Below are 18,640 nucleotides of genomic sequence, written 5' to 3'. Positions count from 1 at the left end.
GTGGAGACTCCATTTTTAATACAATGTTTGGACTTCTTTCTTCTTTGGTGACTTGTGTTTTTGTGTGCAATGCAAAACCTGTAAGGACATACCTAGAATCTTGCTTATATTGGAGTTATGCATGTCCGGGAAGGCCTGGAGGATCTTGCGCCGCTCATCTTTGGCCCACACCATAAACGCATTCATCGGCCTCTTAATGTGCGGCTCGTTGCTGTTCCTCCCTCTCGCCTCCCTGAAGACTCTCGCCTCGGCTGACCCAGCGCCTCCTGTTGGCCAAAGATAATATAGTCGCGGTTTATTAGCCATGCCATTGGCTTGATGGGAACCTAGAGTTGTCGGAACGGGGACAAGAAGAGCGAGAGAGGCAAGATGTTGGTTTAACTCACACACCGTGAACATCGACCGGGTATATTCAAAAACTCAACCCAAGTGCCACACATTTTTATAAACACTTCCCAATACAGAGGCCTTCTTTTGCCTTCCAGAGAGCCTTCTGTATTTTCACAATGCGCAGACTTTCAGACACTACAACCAAAAAAACGGTTTTATTTGCTAAAAGAAGCCTACACCCGAGAAACAATATGAAACAATCTTATTTGGTTATTTAGAAATAGGAATGCCAACATAGTGGTGAGAGTTTTTTGTTGCTAACCTAACATTTTTGGACTCACAGACCTATAATATGTTTTATTTGCAATGGCACTGTGCATTCAAACCTCAGGCTATACAGTAGACTTTACATCGATCTGATTGGCTGGATTGGGATCGGCCAACATTTAGCACTTTCGGCTGTAATTTGCCCGATAGACGTCATTGATCAAAAAATAAGATATTACATGTTATAGTCAACTTAACATTACTTTTATTGTATTTGTTTGAGGTAAATAAAACTAAAATCAAATCAAATGTTTATCAGTGTTTTTTGAATATTTTTTTGGGGTTTATGTATTTGTTTTTTCCCCATGCATTTCAATTGGCGTTAATTCGTGGGCTCGGCCAGTCTCTATCCCCCACGAATGGCGGCAGCCAACTGTAAATATGGAAGTTATTTAAATATATATATATTGAATTGAATTGGTGATCATTTTTTTTCAAACTCACTAATCGCTAATTGGCTAAAAAATCCAGATTTTGCATCAGATCAGGACCCAAAATCCTTTGCAGATTTACTTGATTGTTTCATACACCTGGTTTCTTCGGGGGGTTATCGGACTCTCTGGTTTCTTGTTTATCAAATTTGAGAGACAAGATGGCCCAGTGATCATATTTACCATGAACTACTGGTAGGTCATGACTACACAGTAAATGATGTAGAGTAAATTTAGCTCTATTTAGAGTGGGATCAAATAGACTCCATTTTTTTAGTAATATTTACACTTTGAAGAGAGTAAAAAAAAGAATTAAAAAAAAAAGTCATTCAAGGGTTGACAAATGAATTCATGACCTTCAGCTTGGAAGGCAGCCGATCTACTCTCTGAGCCACGCAGCTCCTGCTGTGTGTTAGTATATCACTCGTGTCAGCTGGAATCTTTCGAACTCCAACAGCCCCCCAAAAATGTGTTTGGTCTCCTCTTATAAGCAAACAGTAGGAGGGGCATAGCTCAGGTGGTAGTGTCGTAATCTTGAAAGCTGAAGGTCATAAGTTCGTTCCTCAACCCTTGAGTGGCTTTCATTTATGTATTTATTTATTTATTTATTTACTCTACAGAATTTACTGTGTATTTTAACAAATATGACAAACTCCCTCTTTAAATGCTGATTTCACGGCAATACATGTTTTACTGTATTTTGGTATGTTTGGGTCAAAATACAAAGTAACCCGAATAACAAACACGCAACTGCACATTACATATTACTATAATAATTTCAGGCAATATTTGCATGTTTTGTGCGCAGGCGCTGAATTCTCTCATCGGTTGCTTACATTTCTGCTTGGCATTCATAAAATGTGCATGCACGCCAAAACAAACACACAACAGAGGTCTTGAGGCAGTTTGGGCAAAGGGGAGCAAAGCAGAGAAGTTTTGGAAAAGAAAGTGTTCTTCACACATCGGTGATGAGATGAGATGATTGCTTTCTCAATCAGGGCATTCACTCTCAGCAGAGCAGAGTTTCTCTCCGTATTAAACTGTACATCAAACTGATAATGATTTCTGTTTGCATGCACATTTGCTTCCTTTTATAAGTAAGATGTGAAAGAATTAAATAAAAGCACGATGAATATTTCAACAAACAAAAACATGTTGATAAACAAGGCTGGAAAAAATAAGACAAAAAAAGCCTTCCATATGCTACGATACATCTTTAATGATCTCAAGTCTGCAAAAGAAAGCTTGGGATGACTCATGCATATTTCATCATCCACATGTGAAGCCTTCTCATTAGACCATCGCACCAGCAGCCTGGCACGCATTACCTGGCCTTTGATTTCTATTATTATTTCAAATGATAAACCAAATCACATTCGTAATGAGTAATGGGGGCTGCGCGGAGACGTTTGTTCGCGCTTGCTCTTCTGGCTGTTCTATTTCAAACCTGACCGGCTCGATGGTCTTAAATGCGTGTGAGAATGCTTCTGCTGTTTCTGCGGCCTGCTTGCGTTTTTCCCACGTTTACACTTTAAAAGTCGAGAGCAAAATCATCTCTTGAGGCTTTAGGAACGAAAAATAAAATAAAATAAAAAAAAAATAAATAAAAAAAAATAAAAATAAATATATATATATATAATTATGCTGTTAAAAGAGCAAACATGCCCCTGAAAAACATAAAGTTCTCAACAAAAAAAAATCTAATAAAAAATTTAAAAAAAAAACAACAGTACTGTATTCATTTGGACCCCAGGGGAAAAAAATTGCAGAAATGATACGATAAAACAAAACCAATTTACTTTAAAAAAAATGTGCAAGGTGTCCAGTATGCATGATGCAAACATTTAAGAAATAGAATTTAAGATTTATTTAAACTACCTCTAACACACAAAAAAAAAAGCATTTGTTGCACGTCCTGCCTAAAATGAGATTTTACCATGAAATACATTCATTTCAATCCTTTAGAAATGTTATTTATATTTATCCCAATTAAATATTTATCCTAAAAATTGCATAAAATTAATGGCAATTTTCTATTCTTCTAATTTATACTTCCTGTTTGTAAAACAGCCACAAGAGGGTGGCCGATACTGGTATCGACTACCATCACGAGTACCGATACCTTTAAATAAGTCTGTGCATCGTTACTCGCCCATCCCTACTCGTGTTACTTGGTTTTCACCCAGTCCTGGTAACCCTTTTAGAATATTCCACAAGTCACATGGTCCACAGGAAATTGCATCATTCAGATCCTTTAAAGGTCATGGGAAGGCCAAGCGTAAGTTCACACATATATTTGATGATATTTTCATCATGGCTTCTAGCGTCAATATATGTAGCGTCAGATTCAGAAAAAAGACAAAAATGTACCGTATGTTTAACTCATTCACTGCCATAAATTCATTTTAAAAAAGATTATAAAAAATTCGGGGCGTAAGGTGGTTTTTGACAAATTTTATGTCTGTTCTAAATGTACAATAAAAAACATCTAGGTTTTCATACTCTTGTTAACAAAAGTGGAAAAAAATGTTGAACAGATAGAAATAGTTCAAATGATTTTTTGACGTTTATAGCCGTCAATGGCAGTGAATGAGTTAATTTGAGAGCGTTAAAACATGCAAACGGCTCAGATGAACTGAAAAGGCCCATGAGAAATACAAATGCAATATTAATTGTACTGGATATATTCAGACCTAATGGTGGCATTTATTTTGCTGTTGTTAAGCATTCCAGACGATACTTTGGTGCCCTATAACACACATAGCAGCACTTCCAAAAATAGCAAAGCACAAAATGGAAGTGTTGCGTTTCATCCGTCTTTAGCCTGCAGAAGGCTGCGGGCGGAAATAATACACTAGCGCCGCTGTCAGCGCAGCCCACAGTTGGTTAATTTCATTTAGCATGCGCTCACTGTACAGAATGAATTGATTTCACTTTGTTTGCTTTTGACAAGCATGTTTATTGTGCAATGAAATGTGGAGTGGCGGAGGGCTGACAGTATCCATCAACGCGGGGCAATCTGCTGACTGCCGGGGCCAGATGAAGGTATTCATTAGCTCAGGAGCGCGCCGCTCACTCAGACAAGACAGCCAGTGTCTGCACCCAGGGAGCGCTCGCCGTAATTTACGATGCATCCCGGCCCATTACTCTATCACTGACACTGATTCAGCAATTTATATACTGGTGTGCATGCATATGGGCAGAGGTGAGCCGCTTATGGGGAGGGACAAAACAACTGCCTTCCATCAGCTCGTGTCACAGCCGTAGTTAAACGGCAAAGCGGCCACGTGACTTGCTCTACTGGAGGGAAGCCACATTGGGCGTTTTTCCTCCTCTTTTTTTCCTCACACCTCTTGTTACTGTCATGCAAATGCAGTCAAATAAAGTCGTACCTTTACGCTGACGGCGAAGTTGCTCACAGTCCAGAAACATACTGAACTGATTGAATTATGCTGTGTTAAAAATTACACCCTCTTCACTATATACAGTGGATATAAAAAGTCTACTCACCCCTGTTCAAATGAAAGGTTTTTGGGGGACCATTTAATAGTGGAAAATGTTTTAATTTATATACTGTATATGTATAATAAAATCATAATATATTAATTTAATAATAATACATTATATAGAATAGAAATAAATTAAACAAATATAATAATTATTATTATTATTATAAATCATTAAATCAAATATTATTAAGTTTCCACTGATAATCTGATTTACACAATTTCAGACAAAGCAGTAAAAATCTATAAATAAATATAAAATGAACAAGTGAAAAATAGGAGGTTGCGTAAGTGTGCACACCCGCTCATAACTGGAATTTTGCTATGTTCAGAAATCGCATTCCAACTCATGTTAAATGGAAGTCAGCGCAACTGCCACCATTTAAAAGTGCCTGGGATTATTCCCAGTTTAAATTCTGATGTTCGAGTAGGCTTTTCCTGTTTTCTTTTGCTTTCCAGCAGAACCCAGATGGATGTAGGGATAGAATAGTCTCCACATTAAAAACAACGCAATGCAAAGCAGACATGTTGAATTACAAATTATATTTAACTATTTAACATGTAAAAAATATTTAAAAATACATTCAATAAACATACTTAAGTGTAAATCTAAATAATCCAAATAAAGTTCAGATGTTCTAGTTGGCTTTTCCTGACATGCTTTTGCTTTCTGGCAAAATCCTGAATGTTTTAAGGCCCTAGGTCCAAAACACCCACAAAGCATTATGCTTCACTATAGAGGTGTTCGGTTTCATTGGATCATAGGAAAAATCTCCCATACGTAGGAAACATGTTTAAAAGAGAGAGGATCATCAAACACCAACACCTGCTTCTAGCATGTACACAATCGTGAACTCATATCACATTGCATTGTCAGGTAATATATGAATGTATCAGACACAACCTGCACATTAGCATCCTGTCTCATCAAATCCTTTCAATTCCCAACAAGCCATTTGCTGCAATATTGTTTCAATTTTTCCGCTTGAAGGTCACGACACAGCTCTGACATTTTGCCGATTGCGTTAAAGCACACATTGTCTTGGAGTGGTGGAGTGTGCTTAGGTGGATGTGTGATGGTGTAAATAAACACAGATGTTTAGCCTGCGGTGAGAGAGACGGGGTGATACTTTAGTGGTGTTGTTGGGAAGATAACAAAGAGGGAGTGCTGCTTAATAGAATTTATTGTGATTCATGAGGCCCGTGGCTCACGTGCGACAGAGGGATATTACAGTCCCTTTTTAATTTGTCTCTCCTGTAAACCTTGCAGATGAACAGCATGAATTACAGTGAGGGAAAATGGCTTTATGTTTACGAGGGGGAGGAGGAGCAGAATAAAAATGTTGGGAGGAGAAAAGTGAAAGAAATAGAGCCCGTGGACTGCAGGCTCAGACTTGACCACGCACCCAGCCAGAGGGTAGCATTGCTCCAGTCGTTCCCACCTCTTCGCACGTCTGCTCCTCGGGCTGCCTTCGGGCACGCATGCTTGCTGTGTGGGGAAAAAAAAGGCAGGCAGCCTTCTCCTTCATTTGCTGCGCATGGAGGAGTCAAAAGCCAACTTCTTCTCAAGTGTGCGTGGCGTGGAAAGACGTCACACCAACATTTGACAGCTAGCTCTGCCAACACAGGCTCGGCTAATAGAATTGGCTGGGGAGAATGAAGCCGCTATCGGGCAAACCTGTTGGGATGGCTGCTAACACCTCTGACTGCAGGCGTTTAGCGGCGACAATGAAGCCTCTCCCTCGGAGCGGGATCATGTTGGATTAATGTGTATGGGCAAACAGGACATGACATTCGGGGTGCAGGCTGCTGGAGGCAGAGCTCAAAGCATGCTAATTAAAGTGACACAAATTACGAGAGAGCTAAACCCCATTTAACATGTCAATCCCCCCTTTTTTCTTCATTAAAAATGTGTGTGTGCGTATGTGTGTGTGTGTGTGTGTGTGTGTGTGTGTGTTCCCTCACTAACTTTACTACCACGTACAAACACACAGCCAACATGCATCAACATGTCAGTTGTGCTTTTGTCCTGTCTATTGTATTGCTGTCTTTTCTTTCATAACATCCAGCTTTGCACGAAAGCATGCTGACTGACACACATACAATTACTTAGTCGAGGACATTCGATGCAATGTCTTGCCTAACCACAGTGGTACTTTGACTTTTGAGTGCCCCAACCCAAGTTTGTTTTAATTATGAGTAATTATTAGGTCTTTTTTTTTTTTGTGCTTTGTGTTGCAAAAACTTTTGAGACTTTTGGCTTGATTAGACTTGAAAAACACAAAAAATATATAAATATATATTGAGTTTTTACAATACATTCTACAATGCAAATTATAGTGTTTTGGGGGCTCATATGAATTTATTGGAATTGAATTCATTTAAATGGAAACAATTGTTTTAGTATACAAATTAAATGAGCTATAAGCTTATTTATGGAATGGATTAAGTCCGTAAATCAAGGTAGCACTGTTAAGAGAATCACAATGATCAATTCATTGTTCGTTATTGACATTTTATTTAGGGCCCAACCAATAATTGGCCAGCCAATTTAATCAGTCGCTCTTTTAAAATCAGCAGAAATAGGCAAGAAATTAACTGATTGTTTTTCTTTATTATTCTTTTTTTCTTTTTCTTTTTTAACACATCCCATCATAAGACAAAGATAATGATTTCCAGAAAATGATGGCCAATTTTTGCAGGCTTTTTCTTTGTTGTTAAGATATATTTTAAAGACAAGTTTTTTGTTGTTGTTTTTTTTTGCATATTATTAAAATTAATTGTGGGTTTTTAAATGAATGATTTATAAATGGGAATGTCAACCACCCAAATTTTTGGGGACAACAAAATGTTCTATGCAGCCCCACTAGTCTAAATATGGCATTTTGGTTAATATTAGCATTACTGGAATATTAGTTAAGCATCAAAATCCAGCCGTTTTTATCCATCTCAGGGGGGCGACCATTTTGCCACTTGCTGTCGACTGAAGATGACATCACTATTGCTCAGGTCTAAGGTAGCAACCAATCACAGCGCAGCTTCAGTAAACAGGTGAGCCATGATTGGTCGTTGCCTGAGCCCTGAGCAACATTGATGTCATCTTCAGTTGACAAAATGGCCGCCCCCTAAAATGAATAAAAATGGCTGGATTATCCTTCATGATTTATATTTAATCAGAATGTCATGTTTAGACCAGTGAGGTCACATATAACTGTTCAATGTTGACTCCCATTTTAATTTACCACAAGATGTTGCTAATAATCCACACTGTCAATTTAACCCCTGGGCGTTATTTGACCATTTTTTGGCTTTTTGTTGGTTCTGACCAAGCCATTTCAAAATAAAATAACGCCCAGGGGTTAAGATACAAGAAAAAAGGTTATTCATTTAATATTTTATTTAATTAATCAGTTGATTAATCTGTTATCAGAATTTTATCCCGCCAAATATCGGTGTTGGCATGGGCCTCTAAAAATCCATATCCGCAGGGCCCTAATTTTATTTATATGTTATGTCTCAATTGCTTTCAGACACAATTAATCAACAATCAATTCTGCCTGTTAGTTCTATGGACCAAGTGGGCAATTTGCGCTGTGATGAATGATTAGTATGCCCATGCCGACTAAGCCTTCCTGCGCAATAAAAACCCGAGCTGAAATCCCACGGCCTCACTGAGCAAAAGAAAAACAACAACAAATCGTCTTCAAATAATTACATTTGGAAAGGCTCCAAGCTCCCGCTGTACACAAAGACGACACCAATCACCGGCAACAATAACGCAATCTTGTCTTCTTTTCTTCCTATTCCACGAGGACCTTTGTGAGGCATGTTCACATCATTGCACTAGACTTTTACGTTCATTCAGTTTACAGCTTTCAACTAAATGATGACACACACACAAGTTCAGCAAGTCATCGATGCCACAAAAGCTCCGCGGCCTAATGTTTTTATCAGAGCAAATATAAGAGTGGTGAGATCACGCGCGTGACTCGTGGCTTTGTAAAATGGAGGGAATCCTATCCCTTTTCCATACCTCGGCCGCCACTTTCCAGTCTGCGCCGTTGCTCCGCGCTTTGCAAATATTAGCTTAAGCAACTTAAAGCCTTCTGTGAAGCGTTGTGATGACAGAGCGGCGCTTGCACACAGAGCCCGCTCAGTGCGGCCGCTCGCTGCTGGAGGGGGACCCGCATCACACTAAGGGGCTTTCACACCCTATGCAACGACTGGGAGGTACGCCGTGTAATTTTCCTCCTCATGAAAGTGTACTACTGAGGAACAAGTGTGCTCTCCATAAATCCCCTCTTCTGTCCGTGATCTGTTGAAACAACAGCTAAAAACTGTCACCCTCTTCTCCCCTCACATCTGGATGACTTTTGACCAGAAAATAACTTAATCATAGCTTTGTCAATAATTAAAGAGCACATGCAACTGCATTTAGCTGGATGCTTGTATATATCAAGCCAGGGAACGACCGGTTCAAGATCTTTACAAGAAGGGTTTGAGGAGTAAAAATGTTGTGAGTAGAGTTAACACTTTGTGGTTCACATCATAAAATCCTGATCCCCATCAATCAACAATGTGTGTTTTGCTCTTCCACCGTATTCACAGTGTTGATGGTGTATTTTGAGTCATGCCTGCTAGCCCGGCTCCCAGCCTTCTCCCTCTGGGAACGGGACCTCTCCTCTCCTTTGACCCCGGCCTGCTCCTCTAATCCCTAGCCCAGTGGGAACGCTGACGGGAGGCGTCTGGCTCGTGAGCCTTTCCCTTGGCCCCGTAAAGGAATTAAAAGGGCACAACTGCCCTGGTGTGTTCTCCTTTTCAGCCCTGCCTGACTCCAGCATCGCTCCAGAGGGAAGACTCCCACTGAGGGAACGAGCACGAGAAGCGCCAGCCGTACTCTTGTGAGGATGACTTCTCTCTGTGTCTCACATGTGCAACATAAACTAATGGGCACCTCTCAAATTTTAGGGATAGTACTCACATTAAAATTTGCACAAAAGTCTAAATGAGGAAAAGGCAGAAAATATCCAAAGTTTGGGGATCAATTCACACAAAATAGCTTAAGTGCAACGGTGTCTATATTGGAAAGTAGAATTGACTTACACAAAAGCTCGCTATTGTCCGCATAAAAAAGCATAAACAAGGTTAAATAATTTATTCTACCTTAGATAATTTTATATAACCTATCCCTGCTTGTTAGAACATATCACAATGCATTTCGTTCTCTTTAGTGTACAACTGTTATGTCCCTTATGATGATAATGAGATAATGTGGTCAGTTGCTATGCAGTTGCTATGTGACTATATTAGTCACGCTTATTTTCATTTAGTCACTCTTATTTGATCATATAAGTCTTTATTCTGTCATATAGAGTTGCCCTAGCGAGAGTTACATGTTGCAGTAGCTTATGCAGTTACTATGTCCCCCAAGATGATAACGTGACAATGTGGTCAGTTACTATGCAGTTGATATGTGCCTATATTAGTCACTCCTAGTTTTGTCTAGTCACTCTAATTTTGTCATATAGGCTTTTATTCTGTCATATAGAATTGTGTATTTCCCTCACGAGAGTTACTGAATGACACTTTTGTCAGTACGTGGAGGTTCCTTCGCTAAGGTTTCAGTCAGCACGTGTAGGTTTTCTCACCTCACGTGACACCAACGGTAACAAACTTAACACGTATTAAGCCCACTACAGTAGCCATGCAGCCACAATTTACTCCCTGGCAGCCAACACGCAGACTGGCTAACGGTTTACCATTCATAGTCATTGAGTAACTCCCACGGCAATCACCAGGCAGATATTTGTACTGCAGTGTAGAACTTCAGGAGGGTGCGAAAATAATACCTGCACCTCATATGCATATATTTAATTGTTTAAAAATGTAAAATATCCATTTTTACCAATTGATGAGGTAATCGCTAGATTATAAAAAAAAAATACTCGATAGCCCCACTAAATTTCCTTTTCATGAACCAGGACACACTACCTTCTTGTAGCTGCCGATGTCATTAGTCGATGTGGTGTTGAGTGTGTGTGATGCCACTTGAAGATGTTGAGTTGCATTGTCCTGAGAAATATCTCTCCTCCTCCCCTGAGACACTCTGAGGTATCAAAGATGAGTCACAACCATTTTCTTCTTTGCGCAAGCCCTCAAGTGCCATGGAAACAGCCACAAATATTTATGCCGGACAAACACTGGTGCTGTGTGCGTACCGCTTGCTCCTGTGAAGAAGCCAGGGCCACAAAGAGAGGTGACGCTTTGTCACTATGGTGCAAGCAAAATTGACTCTCCTGTGCCCAAGACCTCAAACAAGCACAACAGCAGTGGGAGTCCGAGCTTGGAGAAAAGCCAGCTTTGTCCTGAGGTGCCCGTGTCCTCCAGCTCACCTACCTGTGAAAACCTGCACTCCTTTGGATCTGCAGTCAGCCCAGCCCTCACATGTCTACCAAGCACTCAATTCTACGTCAGTCCCGCCAACGTCGGTCACTAAGATGTTCGTATTTGACACGTTTAGTCAAACAGACTATTGGTTTTTTTATCATACCTCAAATAAAAGTATGCTCTTACCATCAAGATCCTCAGGCCTGGTGAGGTCAATGACTCTGCGGCCAATCTTCCCGTCCTCACCCAGCTTGCTGAGGTGGTGCCCGAGTCCTTCAAAATGGGCCCTTTCCTGCAAATGAAGAACATATATTCAGGAATCACGCAACATATTACAGTGATGGTGTTGTAAAAAGACCATTTAAGTGGAAGTCAACCTTAAACATTTTTTTGACAATAATATGTTATATGTGACCTTACTAGTTTAAACATGACATTCTGATTAATATTACATTTGTGGAATAAGAGTTATGAAGCAAAATCCAGTCATTTTTAGCCATCTTAGGGGGCGGCCATTTTGCCACTTGCTGTCGACTGATAATGACATCAAAGTTGCTCAGGCAATGACAAATCACAGCTCACATGTTATCTGAAGCTACGCTGTGATTGGCTGTTACCTGAGACCTGAGCAATATTGATGTCATCTTCAGTTGACAACAAATGTCAAAACAGCTGCCCGCCGAGATGGATTTTGTTGCTTAACTCATATTCCACTATTGCAATATTAACCAGAAAAACATATTTAGATTAGTGGGGATGCATAGAACATTTTGTCATCAAAAAAATATTTTTGAGTTGACTTCCCCTTAACCCGAGCTTGTGGTGTGTCAACAGTAAGGCAGTGGAGCACAAAAGGCCAGGGGTTATTGGAAATACTGTAGATTTATTTAGTGATCTGAGCACCCACGGGGTCATGGCTCTCTTTGCAGCACTGAGATTTTCTCCTGTCATCGTCTCCTTACAAGCCGTCTCCTGCTCGACAGCGCACAGAGCTCCGCCGCCATCATTTATTCAGCATTTCCCCGTTTGCCGTGTCGCCTCTTGAGTTCCGATTAAACTTGGCACGGTGTTGTACTTGACGCACAATGAAACCCTGTCATTCAACGCGCCGTGACAATATTAAATGTCATGTCCATGTGCATTTCCAGAATAAAATAACAGCCTTTGAATAGTTGATGCACATTACACTTAATGTATTATGCAAGGGGGAGAGTGCCGACTGCCGCCGGCGCCATTGTTGAATGACCTACTTCTTTAGTGAATAGACAGGGTTTTAGCAAGAGACTGTCTCGTTCTCCAAAGACTCAACTAGAAGATGGACACTTTGACTCTGCATGATACAAAGAATCCTCTCGACTTCCCTTCCATCCAGCTTTAGTTTGGATCACACTGAAAGGCAGGCATGTCGCCGCCAGTCTAAATAACAGTATTTGTTTTACTCCCTCTGCCAACGATGAGTTGACACATTGACCTCTGCTACTTGTGTCAAAACTGAGACTCAGGTAGAGTCCCGACACAATGTTAACACCTCCCCTGCTGCACACTCACACACACATGAATCTTTAAGCCCCTTAAACGGCTACTTATTTCTTATCAAAAAACATGACCAAAAAAGTGTTGTTTGGGGGGAAGCTGCAAAGGATTAACTGTATTTCCATTCACATCAATGGGGAAAGATAATTTGCGATGAAATTAAATCTGTATCTGGAAGCACCACTATATTCGATTTTAACATTCATAATTTCTCTTTTTATCTCTTTACCAACATTTGTGGCAACCTGAGTGATTGTGCACTTGTGGCTCTTTGCTTACAAAAGTGTTTTTAAATGATGACATATGAACACTTTGTAATGAAAAGATTAAGTGTGCTACCCTGCTTACAGCAGCACACGCATGCCGTATCGTATTCATCAGCCGGCTATATGATTACTCTTAATGAAAGAAGCGAGCGGCCCGCTGACAAAGTGACTGATGTTTGATTAGCTGGGCGGGCAATGGGCTGCTTCAAATGCGACTTGGACAGTCGGCGTTCACGGGTGCTGTGTCTCTGTAATAAAGTCGTCATGTCGTTCCTCCCGTGTGCTTGGTTGGTCCCTTTCCATCAATCAAGTCCTTTTATAAACTCATGATCATTAAGCATCACGTTGGGCCGGGGAGCTCAGCGAGAACAGGGACCGTCCATCAGTAAGTTTCATTAAAGACCACATAAGGCAAATTCTGAGATTTCTTTCTAAATACATTATACATGTTTGAAGATCATTGCTGAAAACATGCAAAGACAGAAAACGATGTAGTATTTAATTATTGAGGTACAGCGTTAAACTGTTTTTCACCATTTCAGTTTTTCTGCAGTCCACATTAAATCAAAACTTAAGCGGGTCTGCTCACATCAGCAGTCATCCCGTGCAGCTGTGACGCACAGCTCGTTAACTAGCTAGCTACTGTATACCTCGCAATTGCATCTTCCCGTCAGATAGTCCACCATGTCCGCTTTAGAGCGCCTCATTGTTGGCCATGAATGTGCACGCTATGGAGCGGCATAGTCACTTTAGAACGCCTCGTTGTTACCGCATGGAAAAGCCTTGCAACGACTCGGTGGGATATGTTTCAGCCGCCACAGACTCTAAGCCGATATATTTCTCCAGCTCATATGTAGTTGTGTGTAGGCAAAAGATCTAACATCCATTATTCCATGCCAGAGGTATTTGATTGAGAGTTTAATTTTTTTGGTTTCACAGCATCGGAGAGAGCATATTTTCAACCCTCATTTATAGACTTGCTGATTTTTTTGTTAAAGGGATACTTGACTCATTGAGCCCTTTTCAGCAGTAAAAAGTTCGTATTTTGTCCAAAAATAATTTCATAACTTTTTTTTTCATGTACAATTAATATCTTTTGAAGTTATCAAATTAATTCAAAATATTAACTTTTTACTGCTCAAATGGCTCAATGAGTCAAGTATCCCTTTGACAACACTCTTCCTTGTGGTTTGTTACATTTAGAAAACATTGACAGTATTTTCACTTTACAGGGACTTTAACAAGCAGCTGAGTCTCATGATTAAATTGTGCATCAGCACTATGTTTTGTCTCATGCATCCGACACAAAACATGCTTTATTGGCAGCCTACGTTTTTATACTTCATGTGAAGGTCTAGCCAGTGTAACTTTCCTACGCTTCCCGTGCTTGATATGCTAATTATCATCATGCTGCCAGTGCAATATGGAAGCACAAATTTCCATAAAATTTTATACACTGTGCATAATATACTTATTGGTTATACGTGTGGTAATTTATGACCGCACAGCATCAGGGTTTTGTTTTAAACCTTGAAAATATTCACTGAACTAATGCTTCTTTATTGCCCACGCATCAAGTGCTGTGATAAATTAATGGCACTTTTATTATTTTATAGTGTCATTAAATTTTTACTGATCACTCTGATACAGAGGAGTAGCAAAGGACACGCAGTATTGAGGGAGGCACAGCAGTCTGTCTTGCCAGAGAGAAGAAGAAGAAGAAGAAGAAGAGCCCAGCAGTATTTTGCTTATGCAAAAGATATCTCGGAGAAGGAGCGGCTTGTGTGATTTTCGGGTTAAAAATAGCAACAAAAAGGTAGATCGGAAGAATAAATGATGAGAGGAGGTGATGTTAAAAAGACGGGAAACAAAAGCTAAAAGTGAACACTTTTATCACTTTCACATTGACCACGAGCGCCGGCACGCAACTATATTCAAAAATGACTTCAGCGTGTCTCGCTCCATCCCGATGCAACTCCGTGTTTCACAATAGCACATTATCATCTGCTTGTTTTGAAAATATGTGTTGGTTGCAGAGCACAAGACGTGCGTCACAGAGGAAGCGAGATGAGGAGGAATAGAAGTTGTCGGGTGCAAGGAAGCCAAAAGGAGCTCTTGTCAGTGCTGTAACGAGAGCTTTCATCTGGCAAACCGCACAACATGTGCTGCTCTGCCCACAGGGTGTATTCTGGGCAAAAGGCGGGTGGCGGACGGCCCTGTGCATTGTGCGTACTCCTGCCCTATATTTAAGCAACGCGCTGCCAATACTGACACTCCTTCAGACCCTTTGTAAATAGCTCCAGGCTATAGGCAAAGCCATATGGCTCCAAATTGTTCAAATACAGATGAAAGGAAAACAAACACGAGTGAGCTACACTATGGTGCAGATCGGCAAGGGTTTCGTTCATAATCTCAATACATACTGAGAGCAATGTTTCTCAAACATTTCACAACAACTACCACCTCTAAATACTTTGCTCCCAGGGTATCACCATAATGGCCAACAATCAAATACAGAAGCCCAAGTGTTCATCAACAAAGTAGGCCTTTATTCCTAGGAATGCATAGGCCGTTTAATAATATTATCGTAAATCACTGTAACATTATGCACAGTTTGAACATTGGCGCTTAAATATAGGTGGAAAAGACTGTACTTAAATAATGAGCAGCGCTTAGTACTAATACTCTAAATTTATTCGGTCACATGTACTCAAGTAACATTTGAGATGAAACGTACTCAACAATTTGCGCAGAATTTTATTGTTTAATATATTTTAATACTTTATTTCTTTATGCATTCATTCATTCATTTGCTATGAAAACATATTTACTCTTACTCAAGTAATTATTTGGAGGACTACTTTTTACTTTTACTTGAGCCCTATTATTCTAAATCAACAGTACTCTTATTTGAGTAACATTTTTGGCTACTCTATCCAACTCTGTTAATGAGTCAAATAAAAATGTATTGCATTTTAAATAAGTTTAGAGATTGGGCAAACATAAATTGAATAAAATGAAAAAATATATATATATATTTTTTTTCCTAAAACAGTACATTTTTGTATTGTACTGTATTTAAACCACTGTTGCATATATGAAGAGTTTTGAACATTTATGTGGTTAAAAATGTGAAAACAAAATACTGAATTTATCTTTTGAAATGAATTTTAAAAAAACAAGAAATAAAATTACTGTAATGTATTGCACAGTTTGAAAATTTAATTCAGAGATTCTTTGGGTAGCAAACGTTGAGAATCACAAAATCTCTCTATGTCGGTTATTTTGCGAAGGTGTTAGCAAACATTATTTTCCCGTGTCGCGTTTCATCAAACAGTTAATCACATGCTCCTTGTATCGCACTATTTAAGTAACATAGCCAACCTAAACTTTAACCTGATCTGCATTTACCAAAAAGGGGGCTTAAACTGTGTAAGAGAAGCCGAGCTAATCCATCTCTGGGGTTTGTTTGAAAATCAAACATACCTAACTGGAGGTTGGCCTAGAACAAATACATTGCCAAGTCAGGACAGTGTCTCCAGTGGACAACTAACTAAGATTGGACACTTGAAATGTGTATTGTCAAGTTTGTGTAAGTGCTGGACAAAACAAAAATGAAGTTAATTATATGAAGCTGGTTTTGCAATTTGCTTCAGCAAAATATTTATCAACCAAAACCGCTCAGATTCACTCATGCCAACTGCACTTTTGGTCATATAAAAAAAAGTGTAGTTCATGCAATGAATATTCTGCTTAGAAATCTCTGTAAAATCAGACAGTCGGATTATCCGCAATTTGGAAACTATGGCTACAATTTCAGCAATGTTTTCTTTCATGGGAAAATAACACAATCACATTTCCATAAATGCGACCTTTAACAGCTGCAGAACCCGAAACAGCCACTTAAGTTTGATAATGTGCTGAAGTGGCTCCGGTAGTACGGCACACCTGGTGTGAGGCAAGTTGAAGGCTCGGTGACCACAATTTGGAGTCTGGTGGATCGCGTTTCAGTCATCAGTGTGGTCTGCGGCCCTCAAAAGACGTCTCAACAGTCGGATGGAGACAAAGGCTTCTCTGCGCTCATCTGGTTTGTATTTTGATCCTAACCAGTTGCCATGTTATTTATAATCCTGCAGCTTTCCAGTAGTTTTTGTGAGTTTTGAGCCATTTCAACATTAAGCATATCCAGCCAGGCGGAAAACCCGCAGTTCCTTTCATGCCGACTGTTGCTCTCTTTTTTAACCCGCAGCTCTGCTTTGTTAGGGCTAATGCAGGCAGCAGCAGAATCAACAGTAGCAGCCGCAAAAGCTTGGCATCTGCTTCCATGCTAGTTGTCTTCGACGTCGCATGGCGGAGACATGGCAGAATATTTCTCTTGCGTGTACGCTGCGAGGGCATCACCTCATTTGTTAATAACGAAAAGGCTTTTGATTAAATTAATTGTGTAGGAAAAGGGGAGCTAAAACTTTTCTGGGCTTGCTGCCAATTTGGCATTTATTGTTTGTTTTGTAATAAAATAATATAGTAGCATTATTCAGGATGAATTATTTTGATGATTTTTGTTTGAAAGAAAAGTCTAACTTTTAGTCTGAAAAAGTCTATTGCCACTAAAGGGTCCTTATTATTATTATTTTTATGTTGTTTATTTATTGCTGATATTGCATTCGGAAAATTACTACATAATATATTTGTCAGGATATGAACAACTTGAACAACAGTGTTTGGTCAAGATAATAATGATTTGGTCCTCCCAAGAAACACTGACACTACTTTTTTCAGATCGAGTACATTTACTTGTCTTGCAATTGTGATGAAAATGTGTTTTATTTTAAACAAATATTATTATTATTATTATTATATTTATTATTATTATTATTATATTTATTTGTATTTGTATTTATTATTATTTTACTTTTTTTTAAACATTTATATTTGTATATATATATATATATATATATAATTTTTTTGTATTATTCTTTGTAGATTAACAATTTTTCCCATTTCATTTTATTGTTTATTTGAAAGGGACAATGCAGATTGATGAACTCTGGTACAATACCTGCGTAAATGTGGTGATGTTTAAATGCAACTAATTTACATTTCGTAGTTCCAAGACAGAAAACATAAAACGACATGACATTTTAACATCCAAGTGCATGATCTTCTAACGATACTGCCACACAGTTTTCCTATATTCAGGCTGATGCACAAGGCATTTCAGTTATTTGCTTTCTCAGTCTTTACACTAGTTGGCACTATGTAAAAAGAATACATATGGCAGATAAAGTAGACGAAGAAGAAAAAGAGACAAAGAAGAATGTAAATCGGTGGGTATATGAGTCGGAATATGGATTTCATGCTAACAACAAAATAAAGTGAGTCAAAAGAAATACAAGGCCGCTATTTGAGAATGCCACAATGTTGTCGGTGTTCATCATAAAGTATCATTGTCATAGTATTGGAGCATTTTGTTGAGAAGTCCTTTCGTCAACAAAACATGATTGGACAATTAAGCCAATGTATTCCAACTGCAACCATAGACTATGAACAATCGTTTGTGGCCACATCTTTTGCCATGTGTCCTTTTTGGGGAGCATCATTTAACATTCTTTGTCTTGTCGGTCAGAAATTCACCATGTAAAATAACAGTTGAAAAAATGGTGGTGCCGGTGTCGCCAAATCACCCAACCAAGACGTGGCCTTCATGATTTGTTGTTACCAGATTAGAAGAAGCTGCCTGCTGGCACAATCACATTTATTTGTATTCTTTTGGGAAACAATTGTGCATGTAATCGTCACAATGGCACTTGCTGGCCGTAGTCATAGTCTGGGAGCCGGGGGTAATCTAATTTGGATGGGC

At 39.3% G+C, this 18,640-nt stretch overlaps 1 protein-coding gene across 6 annotated transcripts in view; it reads right to left on the bottom strand.

The window, feature by feature from the left end:
- Positions 1–18,640, bottom strand: part of sox6 (SRY-box transcription factor 6) — a 162,225-nt gene that overhangs the window by 9,319 nt on the left and 134,266 nt on the right. For all 6 annotated transcript variants that reach the window (XM_077563710.1, XM_077563707.1, XM_077563705.1 and 3 more), the window contains 2 exons: positions 11,168–11,273; positions 93–266 (listed from right to left, as the gene is read on the bottom strand). In XM_077563710.1, the coding sequence (XP_077419836.1) occupies positions 93–266; positions 11,168–11,273 (280 nt within the window). The remainder of the gene's footprint in view (positions 1–92; positions 267–11,167; positions 11,274–18,640) is intronic.

The sequence above is a fragment of the Vanacampus margaritifer genome, chromosome 4 (assembly GCF_051991255.1).
Source record: "Vanacampus margaritifer isolate UIUO_Vmar chromosome 4, RoL_Vmar_1.0, whole genome shotgun sequence".
In the NCBI taxonomy this organism is placed as follows: domain Eukaryota; kingdom Metazoa; phylum Chordata; class Actinopteri; order Syngnathiformes; family Syngnathidae; genus Vanacampus; species Vanacampus margaritifer.
This window is presented reverse-complemented; position numbering and strand designations above follow the sequence as displayed.